This window comes from Ursus arctos, unplaced genomic scaffold, assembly GCF_023065955.2.
Source record: "Ursus arctos isolate Adak ecotype North America unplaced genomic scaffold, UrsArc2.0 scaffold_25, whole genome shotgun sequence".
Lineage (NCBI taxonomy): Eukaryota > Metazoa > Chordata > Mammalia > Carnivora > Ursidae > Ursus > Ursus arctos.
In genome coordinates this window covers 884,063-897,853 of record NW_026622930.1, presented here as the reverse complement: position 1 = coordinate 897,853, position 13,791 = coordinate 884,063, and the positions used below count along the sequence as shown (strand labels likewise).

Here is a 13,791-nt window from a genome sequence, read left to right as displayed (position 1 = left end):
CCTGCGGCCCCCAGGGTCGCAGGTGGTGGTAGCAGTGAGCGTGCCGTGTGTGGGATCTTGTGTATGGTCAGGTTTGTGCCGCACGTGCCTCGTGGCTGCAGCCCCTGATTCTGGCGGGGACGGCGCAGCGCTGGAGAACGTCTCCACAGCCCCACGGGCTTCCTCGTCCCCCGGGCCCCGCCAGCCTCCGCCGTGCAGAATGTCCTGGAAATGGAGTCCCCCGGACGCAGCCTTCCGAGTCAGGCTCCACTCACGGAGTGTGAGTGTCCGACGCGCTCGCGCGTGGCAGTGGTGGCGGACGTGTGGGCTGGGCTCAGGCTGGCTGGCTTGGAGAGAGCACACAGACTTTCCCCGCCCCGGAGGCTGGGAGGCCAAGGCTCCAACAGATGGGCTGTCTGCTGAGGCCGCCATCCTGGGTGAGCCGATCCTGGGGCCTCTCATAAGGGCCGGAATCCCAGGCGTGGGGGCTCCGCCTATGACCCGGGCCCCTCCCAGAGGCTCGTGCCTGAGACGGGCAGGGGGGAGGGGGCGTTGGGTTTCAGCAGGAATTTTGGAGGCACGAAGACGGGGAGATCTTGGCGCGCCAGCGAGAGTAAAGCCAGCGTGGACCCCTGTGCCGAGTGCTGTGGGCCCCTTCTTGTTTCCCGAGGGTGAAAATACCCAGGACTGGGGTTGCTCCGGAGGCCCGCGAGCGTGTGTCTCACTCGGCCAGCAGCAGACCGTGGGCTGCTCTGGGCGCCAGCCGGTGGCCTCGGGGCGTGCGGTGCCTCGGGCCCTTGCTGGCCCTTCCTGGTGACGAGCCCTGAGCCTCTTCTCACGTGTGTGCACAGGCCTTTGCCCTGTGTTAAAAATCGGGTTATTTGCTTTTCTTAGTGTTGAGTTGTGAGTGCGTGTTCGTGGTTCTGGGTTTCACGTGTGTGCTCTGCAGATTTTCCTGTTTTATAATTTGTGCATTTTGTGTATTTAGGAAGTTTGCCTGATCCAAGCTCACAATGATTTTTATCCTGTTTTCTCAGAATTTTTGTAGTTTTGTGTTTTACTGTTTGGGTTTTTTTTAGGATTTTATTTATTAGAGTAAGAGAACGAGTGTGCACGTGAGCAGGGCAGGAGCAGAGGGAGGCGGACACGCAGGCTCTGCTGAGCGGGGCGCCTGACGCGGGGCTCGATCCCGGGACCCTATGGTCATGACCTGAGCCGAAGGCAGACGCTTCCCCGACTGAGCCCCCGGAGCCCCCCCCGGGTCTGACCCGTGTCGGGTTACATTTTGTGCGAGGTGAAGTTGGAGGCTCTCACTTCTGGGTCTGCGTGTTCACGAATGTCCTGTGGTCTGTTACCATTTGTTGGAACTTTGGCTGTCCTCTCTGCCGGACGTGCTGGCCCTTTGTCACACGGTTTCCCACGGTGTCTGCGGTTCCTGCCGCCGGTCCCCCCGGGAAGCCTCGAGTCGGGCCCGCAGGTTCTCTGGCTTTCGCCCCACTTGCCTAGCCCACTGTGAGGTCTCGGATCTCCCGTGTAGGTCAGTGTGGGGAGAGCGGACACCTGCCGCGTGGCGGCGTGTCCTGCACACGAAGATTCCGTGCGGCTCCCGTCTCCGTGCCCGTAGTAAATTCTCTCTGGACGCAGTCTGACTGGTATATTCACGAGCCACTTAAGTCACCACGCTGCCCCTGACTCACGCGGACACGGTCCCGCCTCGGCCGCGCTCGGAGCACCACGCAGGTCTCCGTGCTGTGACATCCCATCGCGGGAAGACATGGGGGGGTGTGCACTTTGACCCTCGCGGCGGGCATCACCGTGTCGGTGGCTCGGCTGGTAAAGCACCGTGTGTCACGGGGCACGGCCGCCGCAGTAAGAGCAGCGTGTGTGTAGCTCGCAGCAGATGACGGTCGGAAACGTGGAAGATCTGACGGAGCGTCTCGTCGCCGCTGAGCTTCTCCACGATGGTGACCGAAACGTGCTGCTGTCCACGCTCCTGACCCCTCATTCATCACTCGGCAGGGAGGCCGCGTACGGCGCTGACGTGACCACATGGTGTTTGCGTGCGGCCACCGGAGCGGCGTGTCCACGGCCGGCGTGGGACAGCTGGTGGCCCGAGACCACGCGGCATGCGGGGTGGCGCGAAGTCACGTGGGAGCAGGCTCCGAGCGGCGTGCGTGGACTGGCCACAGCCGAGCGTGTTTCTGGACAGGTTGGGGGGAGGCCGCTCCGCGCAGACTGAAGTGGGGTCTGCCGGCCCGTGGCGGTGGGCCTGCGCAGACGTGGTTTCTGGAGGGGAGCTGCCATGGGCCGCCACCAGAGACGGTCCTGCGCGGGCGTTTCTCTGGGGGCCCCCAGCCGGCACAGGAGTGGCACGCGCGACGGGGACGGAAAACGCATGAGGCGAGTGCTCAGAGCCCTTGCGCTGCGGGCCGGTGGCTTCTGGGGGAACGTTTGAGTCTCTCCTGCCGCTGAACCCATGGGTCAGCGCGACCTCCCTCCGACCTCGCGGACTTCACTGGCCTCAGCCTGTGGGTTCCGACCCCAGGTCGAGGCTGAGTGTTTTCACCCGACTCCCACTGCAGCTCAGTGGCTCAGCAGGGCTGTAATTTTACTGCGATTTCTTAAATCCGGGACAGAAGTTGACATTCTGGGGAGCCCAGCACTGTCACTGCGTGGTTGTGGAAGCTGGTCCTTGCCGTGTGCTTGGTACCCGTCCTCTGCGAGCCGTGTGAACTTGCCCTCGAGCGACACTCACACCTGGTGAGGCCGTGGTGGCTCCGGCGGACACGGCGCGAAGCTCAGACCGTCACTGCCCTGCGGTGTCCACACAGTCCCGGTTACAGCGGGAGGCAGAGCTGGGCGCAAGCCCTGCGTGCAGGGATGTAGGCCTCACCGCGGACCCCGTGCACACGGGGGGCTCTGTGCTTCCGGACGCATGTGACCGTCTGGTGCTGCCTCGACCACACGGTTGTTTCCCGCCGCGTCCAGGCCACAGTCAGGGCCCAGGCTTCAGGCCGGCCTGTCCCAGGGACCCACCGACAGCGCGTGATTCTCAGTCAGCCTCGCATGACCAGACGCCTGTGCGCTCGCCCGAGGCCGCCAGCCACAGTCATGACGTTGTTCACACGCTCCGTGTGGTTTTCTCATCGGACGCGCGTCGGCTACAGCACACGTCTGCACTAACGGACGTCATGGTCGGTCTGGACGGTGCACAGCACTGACCTTGGACCCCAGAGACACAAAAGGTCCTCCCCCCAAAACCTCTCAGTGCTTCTGCGTAGACGGGTGTTGGTCTAAAGCCCTGTATGCACTTACTCTCGTCTTTAATGTCATTGATGGAAGGCGAGTGGCAATGTTGGGTGAGTGCCTACAGGGTGTCCTGGGCGGAGCCTCCTGCCCCGGAGCAAGCCCCCCCCCCCCCGCCCCCGCCGCGACCCCTCGCCTGCGACCCTGTGGCGGTCCTGTGTGTGCAACTCTCCGCGCGGCACCGTGGGTCTTCGGTTAAAGGGACGTTGCTCTGCTGCTGTGCGTGGTGCTGCATGTGTCCCCTGAGCTCCCAGACCCTCGTGAGCGTCCGTGGCGTCCGTGCGGACTCGGGATTTCTGTGCGCACAGGGCTGTGCCTGGGTGTTATTTTCCTTCGTCCTAGGACTTGGCGTGTCCTGGTGGGGAGGAAGCTTCCAGTGTGACGTTAGCCGTGGGTTCCCCGTGCGTCTGTGACGAAGCTCCCTCTACCTTCCCGTTTGCTGGAGTTTCCCCCGCATCTGCTCAGACCGCCGCGCGGCTGCCCTCCTCATTCTGCCCCTGCGATTTCCAGTGTTGAACCAACCTTGTGTTCGCAGCTGGATCCCTGTGGCTGCAGCTTCTCGTCCACTCCCTTGTGTCTGTGGGCCTGGCGTCCGTCCCCCTTCGGTGGTGGCTGGGTTCACCAGTGACGCCGCCGGGCCTGGAGGGCCGCCTTTTTGTCCTTTAATTTTATTTTCTTGGTTGCAAGTGGAAGGTTTTTTAATCTATGGGTCGATATTTTTTTTTTCTCCATATTTATTTACTTATTTTAGGAAGAGCACACGGCGGGGGGAGGGGCAGAGGCAGAGGGAGACACCGACTCACGGCATCGGGACCTGAGCCCGAGGCAGACGCTCAGCCGCCTGAGCCCCCAGGCGCCCTCAGCCCGGTTTCTTTAACAGGCACGGGGTTACCTGTTTCTCGAGCGCGAGCTTGGGGGGTTGCGTTTGTCCAGCGTGCGCCCCATTTCATCGGAGCCCCCACACTTGCTGGCACAGAGCCGTGCCGCGGTCCCTTCCCGCCAGCTCTCGCTCGCCTGCGTTCCCCACGCCAGTCGTAGCTTCTCGCTCTTTCCTGTGTCAGCCCGACCTGAGGTTCATCGACTCACCGGTCGTTTTCACGAGCAGCTTGCTTGAGCGTGTGTTCGCGTGTTTGCACGCAGGGCTGCGACTGCCGGCCGGGAGGGGTGGAGAGTGGGTGCGGGCGGGCGGGCGGCGGGGGCGGTGGGGCTTCTCCTGGGCCGTGACTGGTTTAGACGTGAATAACAGCTTCGGTTTAACTGGTTCCTTAGTTTCTTATGAGGAAAGTTTTGAAGAGTGATATAAGTGCATAAAAATGGCTTTTTGAGCAACAATTTGTGTGATAAAATTCACGCTTTCTGAGTGTAGTGTTCGCTGAATTTTCTATTTCGTGGGCTGCATGGGATCACCACAGTGTGTGTTCAGAGCGTTCCCACTGCCCTCAGGCCGACCTCGTGCCTGTCATGGGTGCCCTTCGGTAGACCTCTCTTTCTTCAGCTAACCCATGAGCACGTCCCTTTGAGCACCGTAGCCACGGTCCCTCTGGGTTGTTGGTCTCTGTGAGGACGCGGCCACGTCTGACCCAGCTGTGCCCTAAGGTGCAGGGCCGGGGGGCCCCCTCGGGTGCAGGGCCCGGGGGCCCCCTCGGGTGCAGGGCCGGGGAGAGCCCTCGGGTGCAGGGCCGGGGACAGCCCTCGTGTGCAGGGCCGGGGAGCCCCCTCAGGTGCAGGGCAGGGGAGAACCCTCGGGTGCAGGGCCGGGGACAACCCTCGTGTGCAGGGCCGGGGAGCCCCCTTGGGTGCAGGGCAGGGGAGACCCCGGCAGGAGGCAGGTGCTTATTTAGACTTCTCAAGCACCCCTAAGAACTCTTGTGGGGATGGAGCTGGGCGAGGTCCTTCGGCAGAAACTGTGCTCAGTGTGGGCATTTGGCTGCCTGCAGGCCCTAACCGGGTTCCAGCTAGACAAGCCTCCTGCTGGCCATCTCCTGCAGAGCTGCCCTGGGGAGGGACGCAGGCCTTCCGTGTGGGCACCGGGGGAAGGCGTTCCTGGGACAGGCTGGTGGGGGCTGCAGTCTGGCCTTTCCTGGCGCTGAATCTCCCCCAGCTGCGCAGAAGGACCTGCGACATGAAGGCTGGCAACTGGGTGGCCTCATGGCTGGCCTGAGCTTACTGTGGGAGCTTGCCAGCCTCCCACCGTGGGCCTCTTGGGAAATCGCAGGTGACTGCCAGCCTCCCTGAGATAGAGCCCAGGCTGCCCGCTGCGGAGCCGGAGGGATGCTCGTGCTGACATGGCGTCCGGGGGACCTGACGGGTGGCGGCAGGGCCTCTGGACCTTGTCCCTCTGGCACGTGATGCCGTCCCCATTCCAGTGGGCTCTGCCGCTGCCAGGGCTTCCTGGGGCCAGGGCGAGGAGGTGCAGGGGTCCGGCAGGCCCCCCACCCCCAGCCCCACCCCTCACGCTGACGTGGTCTCTGGGACTGCTGGTGGCTGTGCTCGGTTGTCTGCCCACCAGCCTGCATGACTGGGGGCCTGCCTTTCCGGCCAGCAGCAGCCCCTAGGAAGCTGTCCCCATGGGGAAGCTGCAATCTGGCTCCCACAGTGTCTCCCAGGAGGGACGGAGCTCCTGGGGGCAGCTGGTGTGGGACCTGGGTTGGGGGGGTTGCTACAGGTTTCTGCATCTTGGCCCCATGCCCAGCACCCGCCAGCACGTCCTGGTTACCTCGTCTCCCCAGCGGTATGGGGGGGCACCGTCTCCTTCATTCCCTCCTGTTTCCCGGCCCCTGGAACTGAGGGCGTGGGCATGTGGGGGGTCGGGACTCCGCGGTCCCCAGGGCTCAGTGCTGTGGGCTGACACTCTCTACTCTGTTTGCAGACTACGTCTATTTCGAGAACTCCTCCAGCAACCCGTACCTGATCCGTAGAATCGAGGAGCTCAACAAGGTAGGGTGTGCACGTGTGCCCTCCTTGGAGAGCTGGTCAGTGGGGTCCCTGTGGCCTTGTAAACGGGTGTGCTCTGCAGGGCCCTCAGCTGGACATGAGCGTCCAGAAAGTGTCTGGGTTGGACGCCCTGTGGGGTCCTCCTGCTGGGGGGTTCCCTGCCCACCTGCTGCCTCTTTCCCGCTCACCGAGGCGCCCTCCTCCCCCTCGCTCCAGGCCTGCAGAGCCTCTCCCACCCAGAGGTGTGAGCCGCTGGCCACCCTCCCCACCTCTCCTGCTGGTCTCCTGATCGGAGGCCTTCCGGGCAGTGCTGGGGGAGAGGCAGGCGTGTCCTGCATAGGCCACCGAGGCCCTGGGTCCACGGAGTCCCAGGGGCTGCTGTGGCCCCTCCTTAGGGAAAGCAGCTGTTGTCCTTAACCGGCGGGGGAGGACCTCACTGCTCGGTGAGGCCAGCCCTCGAGGACCTGCTGTTTGGGGCCTCAGGCTGTGTGGCAGTGTGGCTGGGGATCCTTGGGATTGGGCACGATGGGGCGGGAAGGCCAGGGTGCTGGTCTCCCAAAGGTCAGACTCGGTTGCGGCCGAGCCCTGACCCGCTGTCCCTGCTCAGCGAGAGCTGCCTCCGCACGTGCCACGTGGGGGTGGGGAGCCTGTGCTCGTGAGGCCTCAGCCCCAGGTACGGTATGTTGGGCTGGTTGGAGCAGCGGCCGCCCCTGGAAGGCCTGGTGCCAGGTCTGGAGGTGGCAGGGCCAAGGGGAAGTGGCCAGGACGTCGTGGGGCCCCTGGTGAGCTTGTGCTGACTGCCTGCTGGGGCCAGCAGGAGAAGGGGTGGGCGGCATCCGCAGCTGGACAGGAGCCCGTGGTCACCCATCCACCTGCTGGCACGTGCTGACTTGGGGACTCCTTCCATGGCTGTGGGGAGGGTGGCGGGGCAGCCAGGGGCCACCCCTGGAGTTGCCACAGATGGTGGGTCTCAGGACCCGGGCAGGTGGCTGGAGGTGGCCTCATTGACCAGGCCAGCACAGCCCCTGCCCTTCACTCTGGCTGTGATACCGAGAGGGCAGGCCGCACTGCCTGTGGGTGACAGTGAGGCACAGACAGAGCAGGGGCCCAACCCAGCAGAGGCCACAGCCGACACTTGTGTCCGTGGCTGGGGGGCCCCGACAGGGTGCGAGATGCCACCAGCAGTGGGAGTTCCAGGCAGGAGGTCCATCGAACACCTGTCCTGTTGGCCTCCGGACCCTCCCTGCACCAGAGAGGACGAAGAGAGTGGGGGCCAGCTGAGCCAGGCAGGAGGGCCAGTGCTGGCCTTCAGGCATGGGTTGGGCATGTGCTCGGCCCCCGGGCCCCACCGACCTCCCATGCTGTCCCATGGGGCATGGGGCTCAGTCCTGGCTGGAGAAGTGGACTCCAGGTCCACCTGGCAGGTGCAGCTCCAGCAGGGGCTTCTAGGAGATCAGTTTGCAGGCCCTCCTGGTGGGGCCACCCTGCCCACAGGACCACAGGGCCCTCAGGCACCGCAGAAACGGCCCAGACGTGCCAGGTGTTCAGGGAAGGCCTTGAGCGTGGGAAGCCGTGTCCGCGCTCACGGAGAGAAGGACCTGGTGGAACTGGCCGCAGGAGAAACGAAGGGCCCAGCCGGAGTGCTGGTGCCGCAGAGAAAGGGGCCTGGGACGCTGTGGGGCAGCAGGTCCAGGGTGTGAGGGAGGACCGGAGCTGTTGGCAGGAATAAAGCCAGAGCCCGGGGTTAGCTGAGGACCTGAGGGTGTGCCCGGAAACCCAGAGTCCATCGTGCGGTCAGTAGGAAGTTCAGGAGACCAGCCCTGGCCTGAGAGCTGGGCCGGGTGGCCGGTGGGGCCGGGCAGAACTGACACCTGGGGGGGGGGGCATGTTGGTGGGGGGGGAGGGCAGGGGCACCATGTTTCACCCCTTTTCCGTAAATGGAAAACAGTTTGAAAAGGAGTCTTCCTTACAGACCCGTAGCAGCGGTCCTATTGCATTTGGGGTCTCCTGAGGCCTCCTGCAAAGCCTGGCTTGTTAGTGAAGTGACCCTGGGCCATCCAGACCTTCAAAGTAATTGTCATGGTTTCTCCTCACAATTGTGCTGGGTCTGTACAGCGCTGGGGGAAATGGCTGTTTTGGAAGAAAAGGATCAGGACCTGGGGCAAGGGAACTGAGGAGGCGCGGGGAGGGGCCTGGGGTGATGGCCAGGCCACAGGTGCCCAGAAGGCAGCAGAGGCCCTGCAGGGAATCCTGGAATTAGAGGATTGGTCCTCGGTTTGGAACACAGGATGTGGGAGTCTCAGAAGAGGACAGCAAAGCACAGACGGTAGACCATTTGGGGCTGTAGCCCCACGGGTAGGGTCTGGGGACCTGCCAGAGAGCCTGCCCCCAGCCCCACATGCTGCCCTCACGACAGGAGACAGTTGCCAGCCTCTCACATTTGCAGAGCGCAGCTGGGGTGGGGCCCCCGGGAGCACCAGGAGGGGAGCTCATGGGAAAGGGAGTCCTGGACGTCCCGGGTTTCCAGGGCCCAGCCTGAGCCAGGCCTCACGTGGGCTAGGCCGTGCAAAGCAGCGCCTGTTCCCCTGGCCGGGGCACAGGGACCCCACCAGGGCCCTGGGAGTGGGAGCCGCAGGCTGTGCCCTGCGGACACAGGGCTCCCATCCCATCCCGTCCCAGGGGCCATTGTGTCAGACCTCACCCTGGACTCCCGCATGGCCCTGACGGCGGTCCTGCGGATGTGCTTGTCGTCTGGAGCCCAGCAGGCGGCTTCTGGAACCGTTCCTAGGAAGGAGATCCTTGTGAGCTGGGATCCGTGGCTTGCGCAGCCTCATGAAGCCTTTGAATGCAAAGTGTCCACGAGTCTGTAGCCGACATTGTGACAAATGGTGTGTCTAACGGTTTAGTGTCCGTGCGCGACACAGGGCGCCTGCCAGCAGTCTCGCTGCCCCTTGTTTTCATACTTGGCACGAGAGTCTTCGTTCTCCCGATGGAGGGCTGTCGCTGTCGGGCGCGGCCCTGCACGTGTGTGTCCCTGCGCGTGCGAGCGCATGGGGTCCAGAGCTGGTCCTGCCTCTGTGTCGTGCCCAGGTGTGAAAAGTCCCCAGATTTCTTGAAAGATTGTCGGCCTCGTGGGATTAAATAACTCAAACGTGGAGTCGTGAGGACGATGTTGTCTAATGATAGGAATGCCAGTGCGCGGAGTCGGACAGAGTCGCGGTGGAAGACTTGTGTTGGTATTAGACGCTTCATAAGCTCCTGGAGTGGAGAAGAGTCCGCGCTTCCTGCAAGCTTACCCCCAGCGGACTCCGCGTCTTATTCTCATCCTGTTTGCGCGGCTCTTCAGAAGTCCTTAAAAGTGTCTCGAGCGCGGGCGTGGCAGCCCCCTCCCTGCGCTTGCTGCAAGCCCCTCCAGGCTGCTTCTCTTTCTTTCTTGTTTTCAAGATCGATTGACTGATTGATTTGGGGGGGTGGGTGCGCAAGCAGAGACAAAGGGGGAGAGACGGAATCTTGAGCAGACCCTGCTGAGCAGGGAGCCTGAGGTGGGGCTCGACCCCACGACCCTGGGGTCAGGACCTGAGCTGAACTCAAGAGGCGGACACTGGCTGGACTGGGCCCCCAAGTGCCCCTGGCTGCTTCTCTTCTGATGCGGATCCAGGCTCCTGGCACCGGGGTCTGCTCAGGGCTGTGCCCGCCTTGACGAGGCCCAGAGGGGTGCTGAAGGCACAGCAGGCTGCGGCCGACCTCTGGACATGGTTGTCCTTTCTGCTGGCCAGATGTCTGCCAGGTTCTGGCCCTGAGCAAGCAAGACCTGGGGGAGGGACATCGAGGCCAATGGGAGGGAACCCGGGCCGGCGGGCTGGGGTCCACAAGATGGCACCGGGGGTGGAGGGAAGATAGACCTGGAGGGAAGGGGCCCTGACGGGGCTTAGGTCCGCCGTGCGTCCCCTCCCTGCCCCTTCCTCCTGGGAAGCCCTGGTCACACCCCAGGTCCCCTCTGGGGGCTGTCCCTGCTGGGAGCTGGGAGTCCAGGCATGTGTTCCTCAGACCCTGCCTCGCTGTTGCAGACGGCCAACGGGAACGTGGAGGCCAAGGTGGTGTGCTTCTACCGCAGGCGGGACATCTCCAGCACCCTCATCGCCCTGGCCGACAAGCACGCCAGTGAGTCTTGGCCGTTCCCCCGGGGGTGGCTCCCACCTGCCCTGGGCCCTCCGCTGCCCTGCGGTGTGCTGCCGTGGGCTGCAGACCCCTGGCCCAGGGTCGTTTCCCTGGGGTTTCTTCCTCACGAGATTAGTTTTGGGGAGCGTTCCCTGGATGTTGGGGTGGGGGGGCAAGGCCTCTGCTGCTCCTGTTGACCTGACCGAAAGGTTTTCACTGCTGCTCGGAGCACTGCTCTCAGAAACGGAGTCCGTCCGTCTGTCATTTGAACCCGATTCTCAGAAGCCCTGGCGTGTAGGGACTCCCAGCAGCGTAGCGCGAGCGCCAGGGTCTCCCTCCTGCTTGGGGCCGGTGTTCCCGCTCTCAGGCGGCCACAGTCTGGGGACTGGCCTGCACCTGCCTCTGTGCCCTGGGGTCCCACATGGCCCCTCCGGCCAGCAGTGAGGGGGGTGGTCCCAGAGTCCCCATCCTCAGGGTAGGACCTGCCTGAGCCTGGGCCGGGGTTCTGGCCTCTGTGAGGCAACGGCTCCCAGCGGGCGTGGACTGTGACTGCCCTGGTCCCCCAGGTGCTTGCCTACAGGGCTGTCCACCCTGGGGACAGGGCCCTATCTGTTCCTCTGGGTGGGGGTCCAGACACGGGGGAGCCAGGACCTCCTGGCCAGGCCCCAGGTCAAGGCAGGACTCAGGCCAGGGGAGCCCTTCTGCCTGTGCCCCCCAGCATGGTGCTGTGAGAGGCTGGATGCCCAGGCCACACTGGCCTCCTCCCTGGGTCCTGGAGGGGTTCGAGGGCAGTCGGTCCAGGACTAGGTCTCCCAGGGCCTTGGGGACGAGGGAGAGAAGTAGTGAGGTGCGTTGAAGGGCCCCTGGGGCAGGCCCTGCCCCGTGCCAGGGTTGACAGCAGAGCTGGTACCTGCTGGCCTCATCTGGCTTCCCAGGAGGACTCATCCCGGGTCCTACCCGCTGAGGGGCTGTCTGTGCTCGTGGGGGCGGCTGTGGGCCTGGGCTCTGGTTTCACTGGCCACTGTGCACTCGTGTTACAGGTGGCTGTGTGTCCAGTTGTAGATGGGGAAGCTGCCCCCCCCCCCCAGGGGAAGCATGAGAGGTGGGACACAGGGTCACTGTTGGCTTGGGGTGTTGGCGCTTACAGATCTCCTCACCCATGTCCCCTGCCTGGCCCAGAGTGCCGCGGTCCTCACCCCTGAGCACATGGTGGTCCACGGCTGGGCTGTCCTGCTATGGGGCACCCTGGAGGTCAGCTCGAGGAGGGCCCTGGGCTGGCATTATGTGATGGGAGCTGGGGGGGGGGCAGTGTTGCCAGAAGGACCATGTTGGAGCTGTGGGATGGGCGGTGGCCGCCGAGGCTGCGCAGAGCCCTGCAGTGGGGTATGTGACGGGGTCCGTCTCAGGGCAGGACCCTGCCTGTGCTTTCCGGGACTGGCTGTTCTGTGTTGTAGCGGTTTTACCAGAAACCACGTTCCGCGGGGCCATCTCGGCTGGGGCAGTGAGGGTGAGATTGGTTGGCCGTTTTGCCCAGGCCCCAGCCCAGCATCAGGGGCCTCTTCTTCTGGCAGGAGGGGGAGACCCCGGGAGCCCGCTGCTCAGTCAGGGAGGCCTCTGGCCCGTACGGTCCATCGGCTGACAGGGGTTCTTCTGGGTCTGGGGCCCTGGGAGACAGAAGCCCCCGCCCTCCACTGCCAGGCCTGCAGCCCCAGCAACGGCTAGATGCCCCCCGGGCCACATGGGTGACCCGCAGCAGTGAGGCCTTCCTGGGATCCCCTGGCCTCTCTCTGCTCAGCCCTGACCCTTTGTGGGGACCCAGAACAGCCTCCTCAAGCCACAGCAGACGTGGCCACAGCCCCCTGGCACAAGCCACGCACGTCCACGCGCCCATGTGCCCTCGTGCACACGCCAACACAGAGTGGTCCCAAAAGCAGCACTCTGCCCCCAGAGCAAACCTTGGGCGGCTCTTGGGGTGTGTCCAAGCTGGGTGGTGCGGGGGCACAAGGCTGTGGGACGTCTCGCTCCCAGTCTTCTGGGGGTGCTGATGTGACCCACGCCTTGACCACGCCTGGGGCCCCTCCTCAGCCCTGCTGTTGGCGGCTCTGATGGGTGGGGTCTCGGAGCCCCGGTGGGCTTGTGTCCGCTGGGGAAGGGCCCAGGATGGCTGTCTCTGGCCCCGTTCCTAGCCATGCTGCCCCGGCCCACGGTGCTGTCCCAGGGCGGGTGTGAGTGTCAGGTGGGCTGGTGGGTGGGTGTCTGGACATGGGTGACGTCCCCAGACTGGGGGTGCAAGCGGCTTGTGGGGTCTGCGGGAGTGGGCAGGGGGGTGCGAGACACCTGGAGCGAACACAGGACCGCCTCCCCCTGGCAGCCCTGGCCTGTTGTCTGAGCCGCAGGCTGCTGGGGACTCCCCTCGGTCACCACAGGGGGGCAGCAGAGGGCCGCGTGCGGGCTGATGGCCGGGATGGAGACCCAGGGTGGCCCAGGTGCTGCAGGCCCGTGAGGTGGCCGACCCCTGCATGCCCCTGGCATGGCCCCCCCCGCCCCCCGCACCACCCCAGACCTCCCGGGTGCTCCGGCGTCCCCACCCCGGAGGTGTGGCTGAGGCCCCGGGCGGCACTGCTCACCTGACCTGGGCCTGTCCCTTGCCCTTTGCCCCCTCTGAGGCCCTCGGAGCCCGTGTCCACCTGCCCTCCCTGCGTCCTGTCCTCACGGCCCACGGGCGGCCAGGTGGGCGGGCAGGCGCTGCTCCGTCGCTCACCTGCGGCTGGGGCGCTGTCTGTCTGTTGTGTAGCGCTGTCCGTCTGCTACAAGACCGGACCAGGGGCCGACAACGGCGAGGAAGGTAAGAGACGCTCGCTGCAGAGGACCCTCGCATGCCGCTGGGTGGGCGGCAGCCCCTGACCCGGGTCCCCGGGGCTGCTGCTCGGAGGAGGCCCTGCCCGCCCGTGCGGTGCCGGGGTGAGTGGACGCGCGGGCAGGCCAGCCCCGCCGCAGGCTCACGGCCCCCTCCCCCCCAGGAGAGGTGGAGGAGGAGATGGAGAACCCCGAGATGGTGGACCTGCCCGAGAAGCTGAAGCACCAGCTCCGGCACCGGGAGCTGTTCCTCTCGCGGCAGCTGGAGTCGCTGCCCGCCACGCACATCAGGTAGCCAGCGGCCTGGAGGGTGCGCGGGGGCCTCCCTGCTCCGCTGACGGTGCGCCCCCCTCTTGCAGAGGGAAGTGCAGCGTCACCCTGCTCAACGAGACGGAGTCCCTCAAGTCCTACCTGGAGCGTGAGGTGAGGCCAGCTGCATGGTCCCCGGGGCCGTCCCCACCCCGCGGCTGGGCGCTGGGCGCTTTGCTTGGCTTCCCGGGTGGCGTCTGCATCCCTGGAGGACCAGCAGGGGCACGGCCTGGAGGCATCCTGACGGCC

General features: G+C 65.0%; 1 protein-coding gene across 2 annotated transcripts in view; it reads left to right on the top strand.

The window, feature by feature from the left end:
• Window positions 1-13,791, top strand: part of MTA1 (metastasis associated 1) — a 32,567-nt gene that overhangs the window by 5,944 nt on the left and 12,832 nt on the right. For both annotated transcript variants that reach the window (XM_048220043.2, XM_048220044.2), the window contains exons 2-6: window positions 6,155-6,222; window positions 10,287-10,380; window positions 13,172-13,222; window positions 13,398-13,524; window positions 13,593-13,656. In XM_048220043.2, coding sequence (XP_048076000.1) covers window positions 6,155-6,222; window positions 10,287-10,380; window positions 13,172-13,222; window positions 13,398-13,524; window positions 13,593-13,656 — 404 coding nt within the window. The remainder of the gene's footprint in view (window positions 1-6,154; window positions 6,223-10,286; window positions 10,381-13,171; window positions 13,223-13,397; window positions 13,525-13,592; window positions 13,657-13,791) is intronic.